Source organism: Dryobates pubescens, chromosome 1, assembly GCF_014839835.1.
Source record: "Dryobates pubescens isolate bDryPub1 chromosome 1, bDryPub1.pri, whole genome shotgun sequence".
Taxonomy (NCBI): domain Eukaryota; kingdom Metazoa; phylum Chordata; class Aves; order Piciformes; family Picidae; genus Dryobates; species Dryobates pubescens.
The window spans coordinates 45,228,730-45,242,863 of record NC_071612.1 but is presented as its reverse complement, the minus strand read 5'-3'; the positions used below and the strand labels follow the sequence as shown (position 1 = coordinate 45,242,863).

The window sequence follows — 14,134 nt, the reverse complement described above, 5'->3', positions numbered from 1 at the left end:
TGTCCCCTGCCCCACTGGAGATTAGGAATAATACACACAACTAAACAAGCTGGCAGAGGAGAGGGCAGGGGAAGGAGGCCTCATTTCTGACTTGGGGAACCCTACATATGAAAAAATGTTGGGGTCTTGGTGGGGTCTTTGCAGGGGCAAAGAAAGCCAAAAGGATGTTTTTCATGAACACAGGCATCCCCAGCAGGGATAAAGATGTCATTGTCCCCCTCTGCTCAGTGATGGTCAGATCACACCTGAAGCACTGCCTGCAGTTTTGGTCCCTGCTGTAAAAAAACAAAAAGATGTGGAGAGGCTAGAAAGTGTCCAGAGAAGGCCCAAGAGAATGATCAGAGCCTGGGAGCTCTGCATGCGAGGAGAGGCTGAAACAGCTGGGTTTGTTCAGCCTGGAGAAGAGAAGGCAGAGGGGAGACCTTATCATCATGGACCAAGACATAAAGGGTGGCTGCCAGGAGGATGGAGACTCCCTTTTTACAAGGAGTCCCGTGGAGAAGACAAGAGGTGATGGGGACAAGTTACTGCTGGGGAGATTCCCATTGGACTCCAGAAGAAAATGTTTTTCCCTGGGAACAGTTGGACATTGGAATCATCTCCCAGGGGAAGTGGTGGATTCTTCTCTGTTGGATAGTTTGAAGACAGGGTGCTGGGTCAGCTCATTTCAATTCTACTATAACCTAGAAAGGTTGGACCAGATGGTCCTTGGGGTCCCTTACAACCTGGAATTTTGGGACTCCATGAAAAAGCCTTGGGGAGAGATGGGCTCCTTCCCTATGCAGTGCAAAGCAGCTAAAACAAGTGGTATTAGCATCTCCATTTTGCAGGCTGCAGGAGTTTATTCACCCGCTCACTGCCAAAACTCAGTTCTCAAACAGTTTTAATGACCTTTCTGCTAGCATGTTTATCCCAGGACTTGTCTCCTGTTCTTGGCAGGAGGGCTTTTTACAAGGCATGGGCTAGGAGAATTCTGCTTCCCATGACCCATGCAAAGACCAACCAGTGTAGGTGTCTTAGCATATTCCTGTTTTGCAGAAGTCACCTTCTGGCCATGCTGTACAGGTGTCACAAGGAGATAGGTTTAACTGTTTATAGTGTCATAGTATGGATGGGGGTGTGGAGATCATCCAATCCAACCCCCTTGCAAAGCAGGATTGCTCAGGGCAGGTCACACAGGAATACATCCAGATGAGTCCGAAAGTCTCCACAGAAGGAGACTCCACAACCTCTCTGGGCAGCCTGCTCCAGGGCTCCAGAACCCTCCCACCAAAGAAGATTCTCCTCATGTTGAGGTAGAATTTCCTGTGGTTGAGTTTATGTCCATTGCCCTTTGTCCTATCACTGAATATCATGGAGAGCAGACTGGCACCATCCTCCTGACAGCCACACTTCAGATATTTGTAGGCACCAATCAGATCCCCTGAGTCTTCTCTTCTCCAGGCTTAACAGCTTCAGGTCTCTCAACCTTTCCTCCTCAGACACATGTTGCAGTCCTTTCATCATCCTCACAACCTCCATTGAACTGTCTCCAATAGTACCCTGTCCCTCTTGAATTGGGGAGCCCAGAGCTGGACACAATATTCCATAGAATCATAGAATGGCTTAGGTTGGAAGGGACCTCAGAGATCATCTACTCCAACTGCCTTCCAGCTGTGGTCTAACTAGGACTGAGCAGAGGGTGATAAACCTGGCTTTGCAAACCCAAAAGGCTGCAGTGTTTTGGCTTCTGAATTCAGTGGTGAGATGGGATTTTGTTGGGTTTGGGGCTGGATTTTGCCTGTGTTCTTGGTTTCTTTCCACTCGTTTCCTTTCCAAACTGGAAGCAGACAGCAAAGTGGGGAAAGCACAAACTGTAAAAGGAGCGACCGGCTGGTAAGACTTGAAACCTCTCTGGCAGCCTCGCTCAAAAGACTCCTGTGAGTGCTGCCTCTTGTTTTAATCTGCATTTTTCTGTTCCTCATCTCAGCAGTGGCTGCATCCAGTGACCAGAGCCAGATCCCCATAATTGTTGTGTCTGTAACAGTGGGAGTCATTCTGCTGGCGGTGGTGCTTGGCTTCCTCCTCAGTGGCAGGTAAGGGGAGCAGATGTGTGTTTATACTTCTCCAACTTCTGCCAGAACTTTCCTCTGATGACCAGCTGATGAACATGACTGAGGCCAAAGCAGCCTGTGGAGGAAGCTATGGGCCGATTGATCTGTCTGGACAGGCAGGAATGGCAGAGGCTTGCTCCCAGGTGTAGTTCACTTCCTGATGGTTTACAGCTCTGTATGGACTGACCCTGCTGATTCAACCTGCTTCTCACAGGGGTATTTTCACACTTCCCTTTAAAAAAATTCAGCAGAATGTGTTATTGCAGGGAAAAAAATCACAGAGGATTCAAACAATGGATTGGGTTGGAAAGGATCTTAAAGATCATCCAGTTCTGACCACCCTGCCATGGGCAGGGACACCTCCCAGTAGACCAGGTTGCTCAAGGCCTCACCCAACCTGGCCTTCAACACCTCCACGGAGGGGATATCCACAACCTCCCTGGGCAACCTGTTCCAGTGTCTTACCACCCTCACTGTCAAGAGCTTCTTCCTTATCTCCAGTCTAAGTCTCCCTTGTTCAAGCTCAAATCCATTCCTTCTTGTCCTATCACTACAAGCCCTTGTCAAAAGTCCCTCCCCAGCTCTCCTGTAGCCCCTTCAGGTACTAGAAGGCTGCTCTAAAGTCTCACTGAAGCCTTTTCTTCTCCAGGCGGAAATATCCAGCAGCCCATATCTTTGCACTCATTGCTCACAACAGCCTTTTCTCTCAGAGGAAACCTGACTTCAGGAAAACACTTGGAAAGACAAGGAGAAGAAACCCAGAATGGCTAAAAACATCCCAAGTTTTGGTCAAGTCTGGATTTCATTTTTCATGTGTAGGAGACTAATGTCTTCCCCACATGCTAGTGAGTTCCCACCATTGTGGGAGACTCTCAGCTTCAAACCATCAAGCAATCCCATGGACTTCTCATGTGCTTAAACATAGGCAAGTGATGAAAGCCTGGGCTGTAGCATCTTTGACAACTCTTAATGGAAGCTGATGGAAGTTGGTGGGGAACAAGGGATTGTGGTAGTGGGGGAAAGTCTGTCTTGGATCAAGATCACTTTACCCTGCAGCACTGGATTTGGGTAGCAGCCAGCACACAAAGTGCCTTTTTTTTCATCTACTACTTTTAATAGCAGTAGTCAAACGATGCAGCATCCCTTATGCAAAGCAATGTGAGGTGCATCAGTTGATCAGGCTGAATTTGTTGTCAGTGCAGAATAAACATGTACCCTCCTGAGGTACCCATCAGCCCACTGCTCCTTTCATGATGCAGGTCACTCTTACACTCATGTCTAGCAAGGTGGCTGTAAGTGACAGGGTGTTGTGTCACAGGTTGAGGAACTCTGCTGATACTGAGCATGTTGGCTGAGGGGCTTGAGGAACTCTGCTGATACTGAGCGTATTGGCTGAGGGGCTTGAGGAACTGCACTGATACTGAACATATTGGCTGAGGAGCTTGAGGAACTGCACTGATACTGAACATATTGGCTGAGGATCTTATTTCCCAGAGGAGGTAGGCTACCAACCTGCAAACACAGAGCTGAGCAGCTCCATCCCCAGACATAAGGCATCCATGGAGTGGCACAGTTATTTGCTGTCTTAAAAGGTAAGTGTGCTGCCAGGTTCAGCTCTGCTCAGGGTCTGAGACTGGCTGTCTCTTCTAGCTCAGTTGTTGGAGCTCCTGTCATCTGCTTTGAGTGACTTGTTTGGCTGAAAAATGGAAAAATAAATGCAGGAGAAGCATGCAGAGGTGTGGTCAGGTTGAATGGCTGTGGGCCATTCACACCAGGGGCTACAGGAAAGCTGTAGCTGAGACTTGGCTCTGAGTTCAAGTCTCTGGCAGGCAAGAGTTCAAGTCTCTGGTTAAAGGCTGAAGGTGTTGAGTCAAAGCCTTCCTGAGCAGAGCAGGCGGATGTGGAGCTTGGCCCCCACCAACCTGGGTGCACACTTGTATGGATGCATGTGTGGCTATAGAGAACCTATGGATGTAGCCTGGCACCTCTGCAAGACGGATTCTGGGGGAGTAGGGGATGATGTTGAATCACTGGTAAAGGGACATATATTCCTCTCTGGTCAAAGCAAGTGGTTGCAAAGCCTGAGCCATTTGTCAGCAGTTCTCATTAGTTACACCCTTCTATCCTTTGCCCTAGTAGGCTTTCCAGGATGTGTTTCCTCTTGGCTCTGTCTTTTGGTGTGTTTATAAAAGCCCTTGTCTCCTTTGGCCAGAGCTTTGTTGCCACCTCTGCTGCTGCTCTAATCACACCTCTCTGTGTGAACACCAGGGCAGCTGCAGGTTACAGAATCACAGAATGCTAAGGGTTGGAAGGGACCTCTGGGGATCATCTAGTCCCAGGAGCTTCTCCATGGTGGATGTACAGGAAGGGGCAGGCACAGGGAGCTGAGCTCTTGGTCCATTTTTATCTTTTCAACCCTTCTCCTAAACTGGCAAGAGCCAAGACCCTCAACTAGATGGAGGTGGTGGAAAAGATGCCAGTGCTGAGGTGTGGTCCATCATTAAGGGATTGTCTTCAAAACCACAAAGCTTCTAGGTGGCTTTGACGTCCTCTGAATTTTAAGCCTGTCTAATGTGCTGAGTGACTCCTGAGAAGAGTAAAATAAATCCCAGAAGCCTGGAAAGCTGACAGCCAATTTGAAATTAAACAAAGCAAAACAAAAAAAATAGCTCCTGTTGGGAAGAAGCAGAGATGATGCTGAAATTTGTCACTCACTATTTTGCCTTGGATATGATTTTGAGACAATTCCTGGAGTGAGCCTCCTGCTGTGACGCTGCAGGGGTGATAAACACATTCCAAGTTGTGGGATAATCCTTTTCTGAAGCTGTTAGCCTGCTCCTGGAAGATGCTTTCCTCCATCTTTGGAGCAGTTAATGTTGTTCCAGAGGGTTATATTTCCTTTCCTAATGCTTCTCAAGTCTTGCTATCAGATAATCAGACATTTTGAGCTGCGGGAGTTGCTCCAGTTGGAACCACCACTGCTTTACACACCAAGCAAGCCATGCAAAGGCCAGACTCTGTCTTTCTGCTAGGGCAGGGGAGCATGTACTGCCTGGTAGCACAGCTAAGGAGAAAAGCCCTTTTACTCTTGCTCTGACTCATTTTGGATGGAAAAGACAAATTCAAGGAGTCACAGATTGCATCCAGTTGGAAAGGACCTCAAAGGTTGTCATGTCCAACCCCCCTGCAGGCAACAGGGATACCTCCAACTAGAGCAGGCTGCCCAGGAACACATCAAGGCTGATCTTGAATGTCTTCAGGGATGGGGCCTCAACCACATCCCTGGGCAGCCTCTTCTAGTGTTTCACCACTCTCATCATGCAGAACTTCCTCCTGATCTCCAACCTAAATCCCACAGGCCCTTCTAAACAGTCCCTCCCAGCCTTCTTGTAGGTCCCCTTCAGATATTGAAATGCAGCTCTAAGGTCTCCCTGGAGCCTTTTCTTCCATAGGCTGAACAGCCCCATCTCTTTCAGCCTGTCTCCATAGGAGAGCTGCTCTAGTTCTCTGATCATCTTCGTGGCCTCATCTGGACCAGCTCCAGCAGGTCCATGTCTCTCTTGTGTTGGGGGCTGCTTTAAGATCATTGAATCCAACCATGACAGGAAGGATGTAGCGTGGCCAGCTCCTGCAGACAGGCTTCTTGCTGTTGGCTCTGTGCTGTTTCCAGGCTCCCTGGGAAGCCCTGGCCACCCCAGAATGATGGTATTGCTCACTAGGATGCTGTATGGCATTTCTTTGTGGCTCTGCTGCCAAGTGCCAGGCTAAGGCAAGCAGGAGCTTGTGAGCAGCCCTGCAGTGAGAGGGGGATGTCCTCTTGTGCTCATAGGACTGGGAATTTTGCTGGGCTCTGTAGGCTTTCTATTTTCCATTAGGTCCCTGGAGGCCAAAGTTTCCAGGCCTTTTCCTTTTTTTTTTTTTTTTTTCTTTCCCCCCCTTTTTTTTTGCTTTCAAGCATCTCTGCAGTTTTCTCTGCAAGTAACAGATTGGCATCTCCCGTTGGCAGCTGGCCCTCAAGCAAAGGTCAACTGAGCAGTAGTCACAGTGGCATTTCCACACACCAGCGTCCATCTGTGGCAGTGTGCTTTCTGTCTGAAGCTGGAAGTTCCTGGGAATTTCAAAACAAGCAAGCTTTGCCCTAAACAATTAAGCTGTGCTGCAGAGCTGATTTACTTGCAGATGCTCCAGAAAACTCTTCCTCTGAAGAGTGTCCTCTGAACAAGGTCATCGATGCCAGGCAAAATAGCTGATGGCTTTTTAAAGTTCCCTCCCTCTTTGCAGCAAGGGCAATATTAATAATATAGCCATCAGGACTGCAAATCAAAGGGGGTCACTAAATCAACAGAAAAAAAATATAAAAGAGAGAAGTGGATTGAAAATCTATTATTAAACCAGCTGCAAGCACTGAATTAAAGAGCAGGGAGTTGTTACTGTCTGTATGTTGTTAGGGTTATGTGTTCTTCCTGCAAGCACGATGCCTTCAACAGATAAAGCAAGGCTGGAAATTTTGCTTTCCCAGCAGTGCTTCAATTCACAGAGTCACAGATTGTACTGGGCTGGAAGAGACCCTCAAAGGTCATTTTGTCAAATCCCCCCTGCACACAGCAGGGACACCTCCAACTTAGATCAGCTCACTGCCACTTAGCATCACTGCTCCTGATTGAAGGATATATTGATCTAAAACCCTGACGGACCTTTGATGTGGAGCCTGTGCCAAACAACCATAGAATCATGGGGTGGGTTGGGACAGAAGGGACTTTAAAGATCATCTAGTTCCAAACCCTTGCCATGGGCAGGGATACCTCCCATTAGAGCAGGTTGCACAAGGCCTTGCACCTCCAGGGAGGGGGCATCCACAGCCTGGGCAACCTGTTCCAGTGTCTCACCACTCTCACTTTCAAGAAGTTCTTCCTAATCTCCAGTCTCAATCTGCCCTCTTCCAGCTCAAAGCCATTTCCCCAACCATATGACTACCAGTCCTTGTCAAAAGTCTCTCCCCAGCTCCCTTCAGGTACTGGAAGGCTGCTCTAAGGTCTCCCCAGATCCTGCTCCTCTCCAGGCTGAACAATGCCAGGTACCTTAGTCTTGCAAGGAGCAATGATGTGCTGCAGTCATCCCATGACATCCTGCAAACAGAGGTAGGAAGCCATGTTTGCACCAGCCTGGAAAGAAGAGCCACTGCTCAAGAGCAGTTCTCCCTCTTCTGTCCTTCAACCTAAGCCCTGTTTGAAATTCTGATGCAGGCATGGTCTTAGGGTGAGTGTGAAGAAACTTCAGGTTTCTCCATTCCCTGGAGCATTAGCACTAAACCAAAGCCCTGGGCTTCCAAAAGAGTCAAATGAGGATGCTGCTATGCCAATGCTGTCCATGTTTGCAAAAGATGCTCAGAATAACTAGGAAGTGTACTGAGCATCTGCGTTTATGGCCGGCTACCCATCATCAGATGGATGACCTTTCCATCTCAAGTGATCTTCCAAAGAACCAGAGGGAGCTTTTGATAGAAGGGGGAAAAAAAAAAGACAACCAAGTTATGAAGCAACAAAACACTGCCCCTTGCCCTGTGTCATGCTTGCATAGAAAATCTCTTTTCTGGCAAGGAAGGAGCCTTCAAAAGACAAACCAAAGACAAACCTTGCCACCTGGGTGGTGGCAATTAGATGCTTCTGCACCAGGGTATCCATCCCTGACCTTAGCTGCTTTAGACTTTTAACTGCCGGCCCCTGTGGTGGCAGAGAGCTCCTTTCTGCCCGCAAAGAATTGCATCATGTTAAAAAGGGAGCAGAAAGCAGTGTACAGCCTAGGTCCTGAGCCAGTGTTTGCAACCTGCTATGATGTGAAAGGTTAAAATGAATGAATTTTTTCCACCAGCTCCCTCTCATGCTCTGTTCCAAGATGTGTCAGGGCTTTACAAAGCAGGCTTCTGGGGATATTTCCGTAGGAAACGGAAGACAGCTTGGAGATAACATTTTTCATAGAGCATTTTTCTAGCCTGAGTCACTGGTTTGTGTTGTTGCTTTTTAAAGGATTTTTATCTCTGTGTTCTTGCCTGCTCTTCCTTCTTCCTACAGGACATTGTCTCCCATGATTTAGAGCCACTTTATGATGCTGCCCCGCTGCCAAATATTCCCCACGAGTAGCCAAGCCAAGTCCAAATTACCAGCTGCCAAGAGCAGGCAGGGTCTAGTCCTGTTGTGAGTTTGGGTCAAGGTTGCTGTGACCTCCTCTCTGCTAACAGCCTCTCTGTTCCTTCAGGGCTCCTTTTCCCAGCCAGTAGTGTTAGCTGCACTGCTACACTTACAGCTTAGACATAGCAAGGTATGACCTCAGAGCTCATTCTCAGTGCAGCTAGTGTCCCTGGAAGCGTTGCTCTCCCTCCTCTTAGGGCTTGTACAGATAACCCAAGAGAGGCCTTCCATTACCTGAAGGGTACAAGAAGGCTGCAGAGGGACTGTTTCCAAAGGCCTGCAATTATAGGATGGGGGGCAATGGTTTGAAATGAGAGAAGAGCAGATTTAGGTTGGATGTTAGGAACAAGTTGTGCACCATGAGGGTGCTGGAACACCATGAAGGTGCTGGAACACTGCAACAGGTTGAACAAAGAGGGAGTTGAGGCCCCATTCCTGGAGATATTCAAAGTCATGCTGGACAAGGCTCTGAGCAACCTGATCTAGTGGAGGATGTCCCTGTGGACTGCAGGGAGGTTGGACTGGATGACCTTTGGAGGTCCCTTCCTACCCAAACCATTCTGTGATTCTATAAGGTCTGCTTGGGCTTCTGCATGCCCAGTTCTTTTCCAGCAGCACAGGGAGATGCTGTAATGCCTGACATAGGTGTAGCTCCTCAGCTAGAGCAGGTAACTCCTTACATATTATAAATTGCTGGGCAAAGAAGGAACTCACTGCTAGCAGTTCACAGTGTGGAGTGCTGCTGCTCTGATGTCTGTAGGAAGCCTGTTGACTTACAAAATGCTTAGTGTAGTGCTGGCCTCCCGACCTGGAGATGAAGGAAGCAACTGTTGCCATCACACAAGGCTGTGTGAAGGATTAGAAACATCTTCCCAGGCACCCTCAAGTATTTCAGCCTGTAATTGCAAGCCTCTGAAGAACATCCCATTAGAGCAGCTTATTAAAAGCAGCAAACGAGCCTTTCATTTATCAAGACTCCAGAAGTCTTCAAGAGAAAACTCTTAAAAGCCACAGCTATATTTGGCAGAGCCTCTTCCAAGATCCATCTAGCCACCAGAAATGGAGTTGAATTCCAAATGCTCTCTGGGTCATCTGCAGGCTTGTGGTCAATTAATTACCTTGATTGCAGGCACAGTTGTTGGGGCCCATCATAGAGATACTCATTTCATTAAGAGCCTGTAGGGTTTGAACCCATGCCAAGGGTGTTGGTAAGGCCTCTGAGCCAAGCTGTATTGAACTTTACTCTCCATATATTTGGGTTTGGAAACCACAGAGACATTGTGGGGGTCACCTCTGCCACAACTGGAGGAGTGCTGGATTTGTGTCCCTGAGATAACCAAAAGCAGTAGAGTTGGTCTAGCTAAGAAGCAGGGCAGTGCCAGCAGACCAGGAAGGTCCAGGAGATGCTGCTGAAGCTCCAGGCTCCTCTGCATTGCCTCTGGCCATCTGCAGCCCTTTCACAAAATCACAGAATGGCAGGGGTTAGAAAGGACCTCTGGTGATCATCTAGTCCAACAGAGGTATGCCTATATCAGGTTGCACAGGACTATGTTCAGGTGGGCTTTCTTTGGGCCAGAGCTCAAAGCAGAAGTCACATCTCGTTTCAAGCCAGCTTGGCTTGAAAGGTGTTCTTGAATGTCTCTCCTGTGGAGAAAGACTGAGAGACCTGGGGCTGTTTAGTTGGGAGAAGAGAAGGCTTAGAGGGGATCTGCTCAATGTTTACAAACATCTGAAGGGTGGGTGCCAAGAAGAAGGGGCCAGGCTCTTTTTAATGTGACAGGACAAGGGGCAAAAGAGGTTCCACCTCCAGATCAGGAGAAACTTCTTTACACTGAGGGTGCTGGAGCCCTGAAGCAGGCTGTCCAGAGAGCTTGTAGAGTCTCCTTCTCTGGACACTCTCAAGACTGGATGCATCCCTGTGTGACCTGCCCTGCAGGGGTGATCCTGCTTTGGTGTCAGGGATTAGACTGGGTGATCTCCAGTGGTCCCTTCCAACCCCTGCCATTCTCTGATGTTCTGAGGTTTACCTGCCTAATCAAGCCATCCTTTTAAGAAGCAGTGCTGAATATTCCTTTGTCCTAAGTGTTCAGACCAAGTAGTCCATTCCTTTCCCTCTCCAAGTGTTCCTGGGACTGGAAAGTAAATATGGTTGTCTGCTGATTCAGTTAAGTTTGTTTCTAAGAGCTTTGAATTTCCCCTAATGTTCCAGCTTGGGGTATTTTCAACAGCATTATGTGATGGGCGTGCAGGAGCATGGCTGCATTGGGGCAGATTTTACTTGCACTATCAAGGCAACAAGCAAGATCTGAGAGGCAATATCATTGCTCTCTACAAGTCCTTGAAAGGAGGTTGCAGTGAGATGGGGTTTGGTCTCTCTAGTATTAGGTGATAGAAGGAGGGGAAATGGCCTGACATTGTGCCAGGGGAGGGGTAGATTGGAGATTAAGAAAAATTCCTTTGCTTCCAGAGTGGTCAGGGATTGGAACAGGCTGCCCAGGAAGGTGGTGGAGTCACCATCCCTGAGGGTGTTCAAGAAACTTTGTGGGCATGGCACTTTGGGACATGGTTTCATGGCCATGTTGGTGTTGGGTTGATGGTTGGCCTTGATGATCTTAGAAGTCTTTTCTGACCCAAAAAAACTCTGTGATTCAGTGCAGGGAACTGATTTGGTCTTGAAGCAGCCCAGTTGCTGGTGAGGTGTTTAAAAGACTCTGTTGTACAAAACAAGAAGCTCTCTTTATTGTAAGGAAGTGGTTTGGTGTCAGGTTAATTGACCTGCTGTTTCCAAAGCCTTTACTATGCATGATGGGCAATGTGGGAAGGTCTGGTGGCAACAACTGTTAGGAAATTTCTTGGGGAAAAGGGCCTGATAGCTAAAATGTAAGCAGAGCAGTTGGAGCAACAGGGATCTTCTGGAGATGTAACAGTTCCCTGGAAACAAATCCTGCAAGTGTAAACCCCAAATAGGAAAATTCTTTCCAAATCTATAATGCTTGGGTTCCCTTTCTGTGCTTTTGGGGTTTGGACCTCCAAGATTAAATTGAATTGGTAGAATTATAGAATCATTTTATTTGGAAAAGAGCTTTGAGATCATCCAGTCCAACCATTCTCTAACTCTGCCAGGTCTGATGCTAAACCATGGCCCTCAGCACTACATCTCTGCCTCACTGAAACATCTCAAGGGATGGTGATTCAGTCACCTTTGTGCACAGCCTGTTCCAGTCTTTGAGAACCTTTTCAGTTAAGAAGCTTCTTCTCATAGCCAATCTAAACCTCTCCTAGTGCAACTTGAGGCCATTTCCTCTCCTAACACTCCAACTTCCTCTTAGGCATTTGGAGACCTCATCGCTCTCTACCCTCAGGCTCCTGTTCCCCAGACTAAACAGCCCTAGTTCCCTCAGCTTCTCCTCATCAGCCCTATTCACCAGCTTCGCTGCCCTTCTCTGGACCTGCTCCAGTCCCTCAATGTCCTTTTTGTAGTGAGGAGCCCAAAACTGAACCTAGGACTCAAGGTATGGCCTCACCAGTGCTGAGTGCAGGGGCATCACTGATCCAGGCCAGGATGCTCACGTTCTTCTTGGCCACCTGGGCACACCCTGGCTCATCTTCAGCCAGCTGCTGAAAGTCCTCCAGGTCCTCCATTACTGAGCAGCTTTGCAGCTGCTCTGTCCCAAGCCTGGATCATTCATGGGGTTGTTGTAACCCAAGTGCATGACCCAGTACTTGGTCTTGTATCTCAGTGTGGCCAGCAGGAGCAGGGAGGTCATTCTGCCCCTGTACACTGCAGAATAGCTTGGGATTGTTGGGATGAGTGCCTGCAGCACTGGGGAAGAGAGCCCCTGAGAAGACAGGAACAACTCATGCAGCACTACAGGCTGGGGTCAGAGTTGCTGGAGAGCGGCCAGGCAGAGAGGGACCTGGGGGTACTGGTGGATAGTAGGCTGAACATGAGCCTGCAGTGTGCCAGGGTGGCCAAGAGGGCCAGTGACATGCTGGCCTGTATCAGGAACAGTGTGGCCAGCAGGAGCAGGGAGGTCATTCTGCCCCTGTACACTGCACTGGTTAGGCCACACCTTGAGTCCTGTGTCCAGTTCTGGGCCCCTCAGTTTAGGAAAGATGTTGACTTGCTGGAACGAGTCCAGAGAAGGGCAACAAAGCAGGGGAGGGGTTTGGAGCACAAGCCCTATGAGGAGAGGCTTAGGGAGCTGGGGTTGCTTAGTCTGGAGAAGAGGAGGCTCAGGGGAGACCTTATTGCTCTCTACAGCTACCTGAAGGGAGGTTGTAGACAGGTAGGGGCTTGTCTCTTCTCCCAGACAACCAGCACCAGAACAAGAGGACACAGTCTCAAGCTGCACCAGGGGAGGTTCAGACTGGATGTTAGGAAGAAGTTCTTCATAGAGAGAGTGATTGCCCATTGGAATGGGCTGCCCGGGGAGGTTCTGGAGTCACCATCACTGGAGGTGTTTAGGAGGAGACTTGATAAGGTGCTTGGTTGCATGGTTTAGTTGATTAGGTGGTGTTGGATGATAGGTTGGACACGATGTTCTTGAAGGTCTCTTCCAACCTGATCTGGTCTATTCTATTCTGTTCTATTCATCCCAGTGGCCTTGGTCCATTGATCCAGCCTGTCCAGATCACTCTGCAGAGCCTTCCTACCCTCCAGCAGATTGACATAGCCACCCAGCTTAGTGTCACCTGCAATATCACTGAGGGTGCCTCAATCCCCTCACGCAGAGCATTGCTAAAGACCTGAAAGAGAACTGGCCCCTGCACTGAGCTCTGGGGAGTACAAAGCAGAGGCTTAGTGAAGGCTGAGCTGCTTCAGTTGGACTGCACCAAATGGGACATGATGAAAACACAAAATATTGTTAATTATGTTAAAAGAACATAAAGAAAAATTGGCATCAGTGTTTAGCAAGTGTTAGCAAGTTGTTTTGCTGGTGGGAAAGGAGCTTATGGAGACATTCTTCATGGGTTCTAATTTAAGTAAGCACATAATCCAAGCTGTAATTCTGGAGATCATTGCATGCCTGAAGTTATTTCACATCAAGAATTTCAGGCAGTGCAGTTGCAGAATGTTAATTTTCTCTAAATAGGCTGTTTTATTATTATTTTTGTTGGTAAGGATGACAGATTATGATGATTTGAGAAGAAATGATGAGTGAGATCTGAAGCTGACTTTAACTGGAGTATGTCTGCATTGGTGGGCCCCTTCTAGATGGTCCTGAAGTTCTTCCCTGTTGTTTCTTCTGCACTGTGTTCTTTTTCAGGGTGACTTAAGCTGCAGGTTTGATAACATTAAAATTGTCCATGTAAGTTCTCTGACAAGGAGGAAGGGTGGTTACTGAGGCACAGCCAGCTTTGGGTTGCAAACTCATTGCAGGTGAACCCCTTCCCTGATTAGACTAATCATAGAATAGGTTGGGTTGGAAGGGGCCTCCAAAGCCCATCCAGTCCAAATCCCCTTCAGTCATCCTCCACCAGATCAGGTTTCTCAGAGCCTGACCATGATTGTCTCCAGGGATGGAGCCTCAACCACCTCCCTGGGAAACCTGTTGCAGTGTCTCAGCATCCTCATGGTGCAGAGCATCTTCCTAACATCCAATCTAAATCTGCTCTTCCCTCATTTCAAACCTCTGCAGCCTTCACAGTGAGCTGTGCAGACACTCAGTGCCACACTTTGAATTCATTTAGGCTGAATATTCTCCCATGACTCCTGAAGTCCTGCTTCTGCAGATGTGCACTGAATGTGCAGGGCTTCACTGACACAAGGAGACCCAGAAACAGATGGGGGAGTTGGATACATGCACAAGGGTCTGCAAAGGCCTGGCTTGCCTTCAGCCAGTGCTTTTATTT

General features: G+C 48.3%; 1 protein-coding gene across 9 annotated transcripts in view; it reads left to right on the top strand.

Annotated features, from left to right (window-relative positions):
- The window catches only part of EPHA5 (EPH receptor A5), a 218,403-nt gene that overhangs the window by 159,601 nt on the left and 44,668 nt on the right, over positions 1 to 14,134 (top strand). For 5 of the 9 annotated variants that reach the window (XM_054164854.1, XM_054164841.1, XM_054164827.1 and 2 more), the window contains one exon: positions 1,970 to 2,075. In XM_054164854.1, coding sequence (XP_054020829.1) covers positions 1,970 to 2,075 — 106 coding nt within the window. The remainder of the gene's footprint in view (positions 1 to 1,969; positions 2,076 to 14,134) is intronic. The other 4 variants (XM_054164860.1, XM_054164834.1, XM_054164822.1 and 1 more) reach the window with 1 other exon arrangement.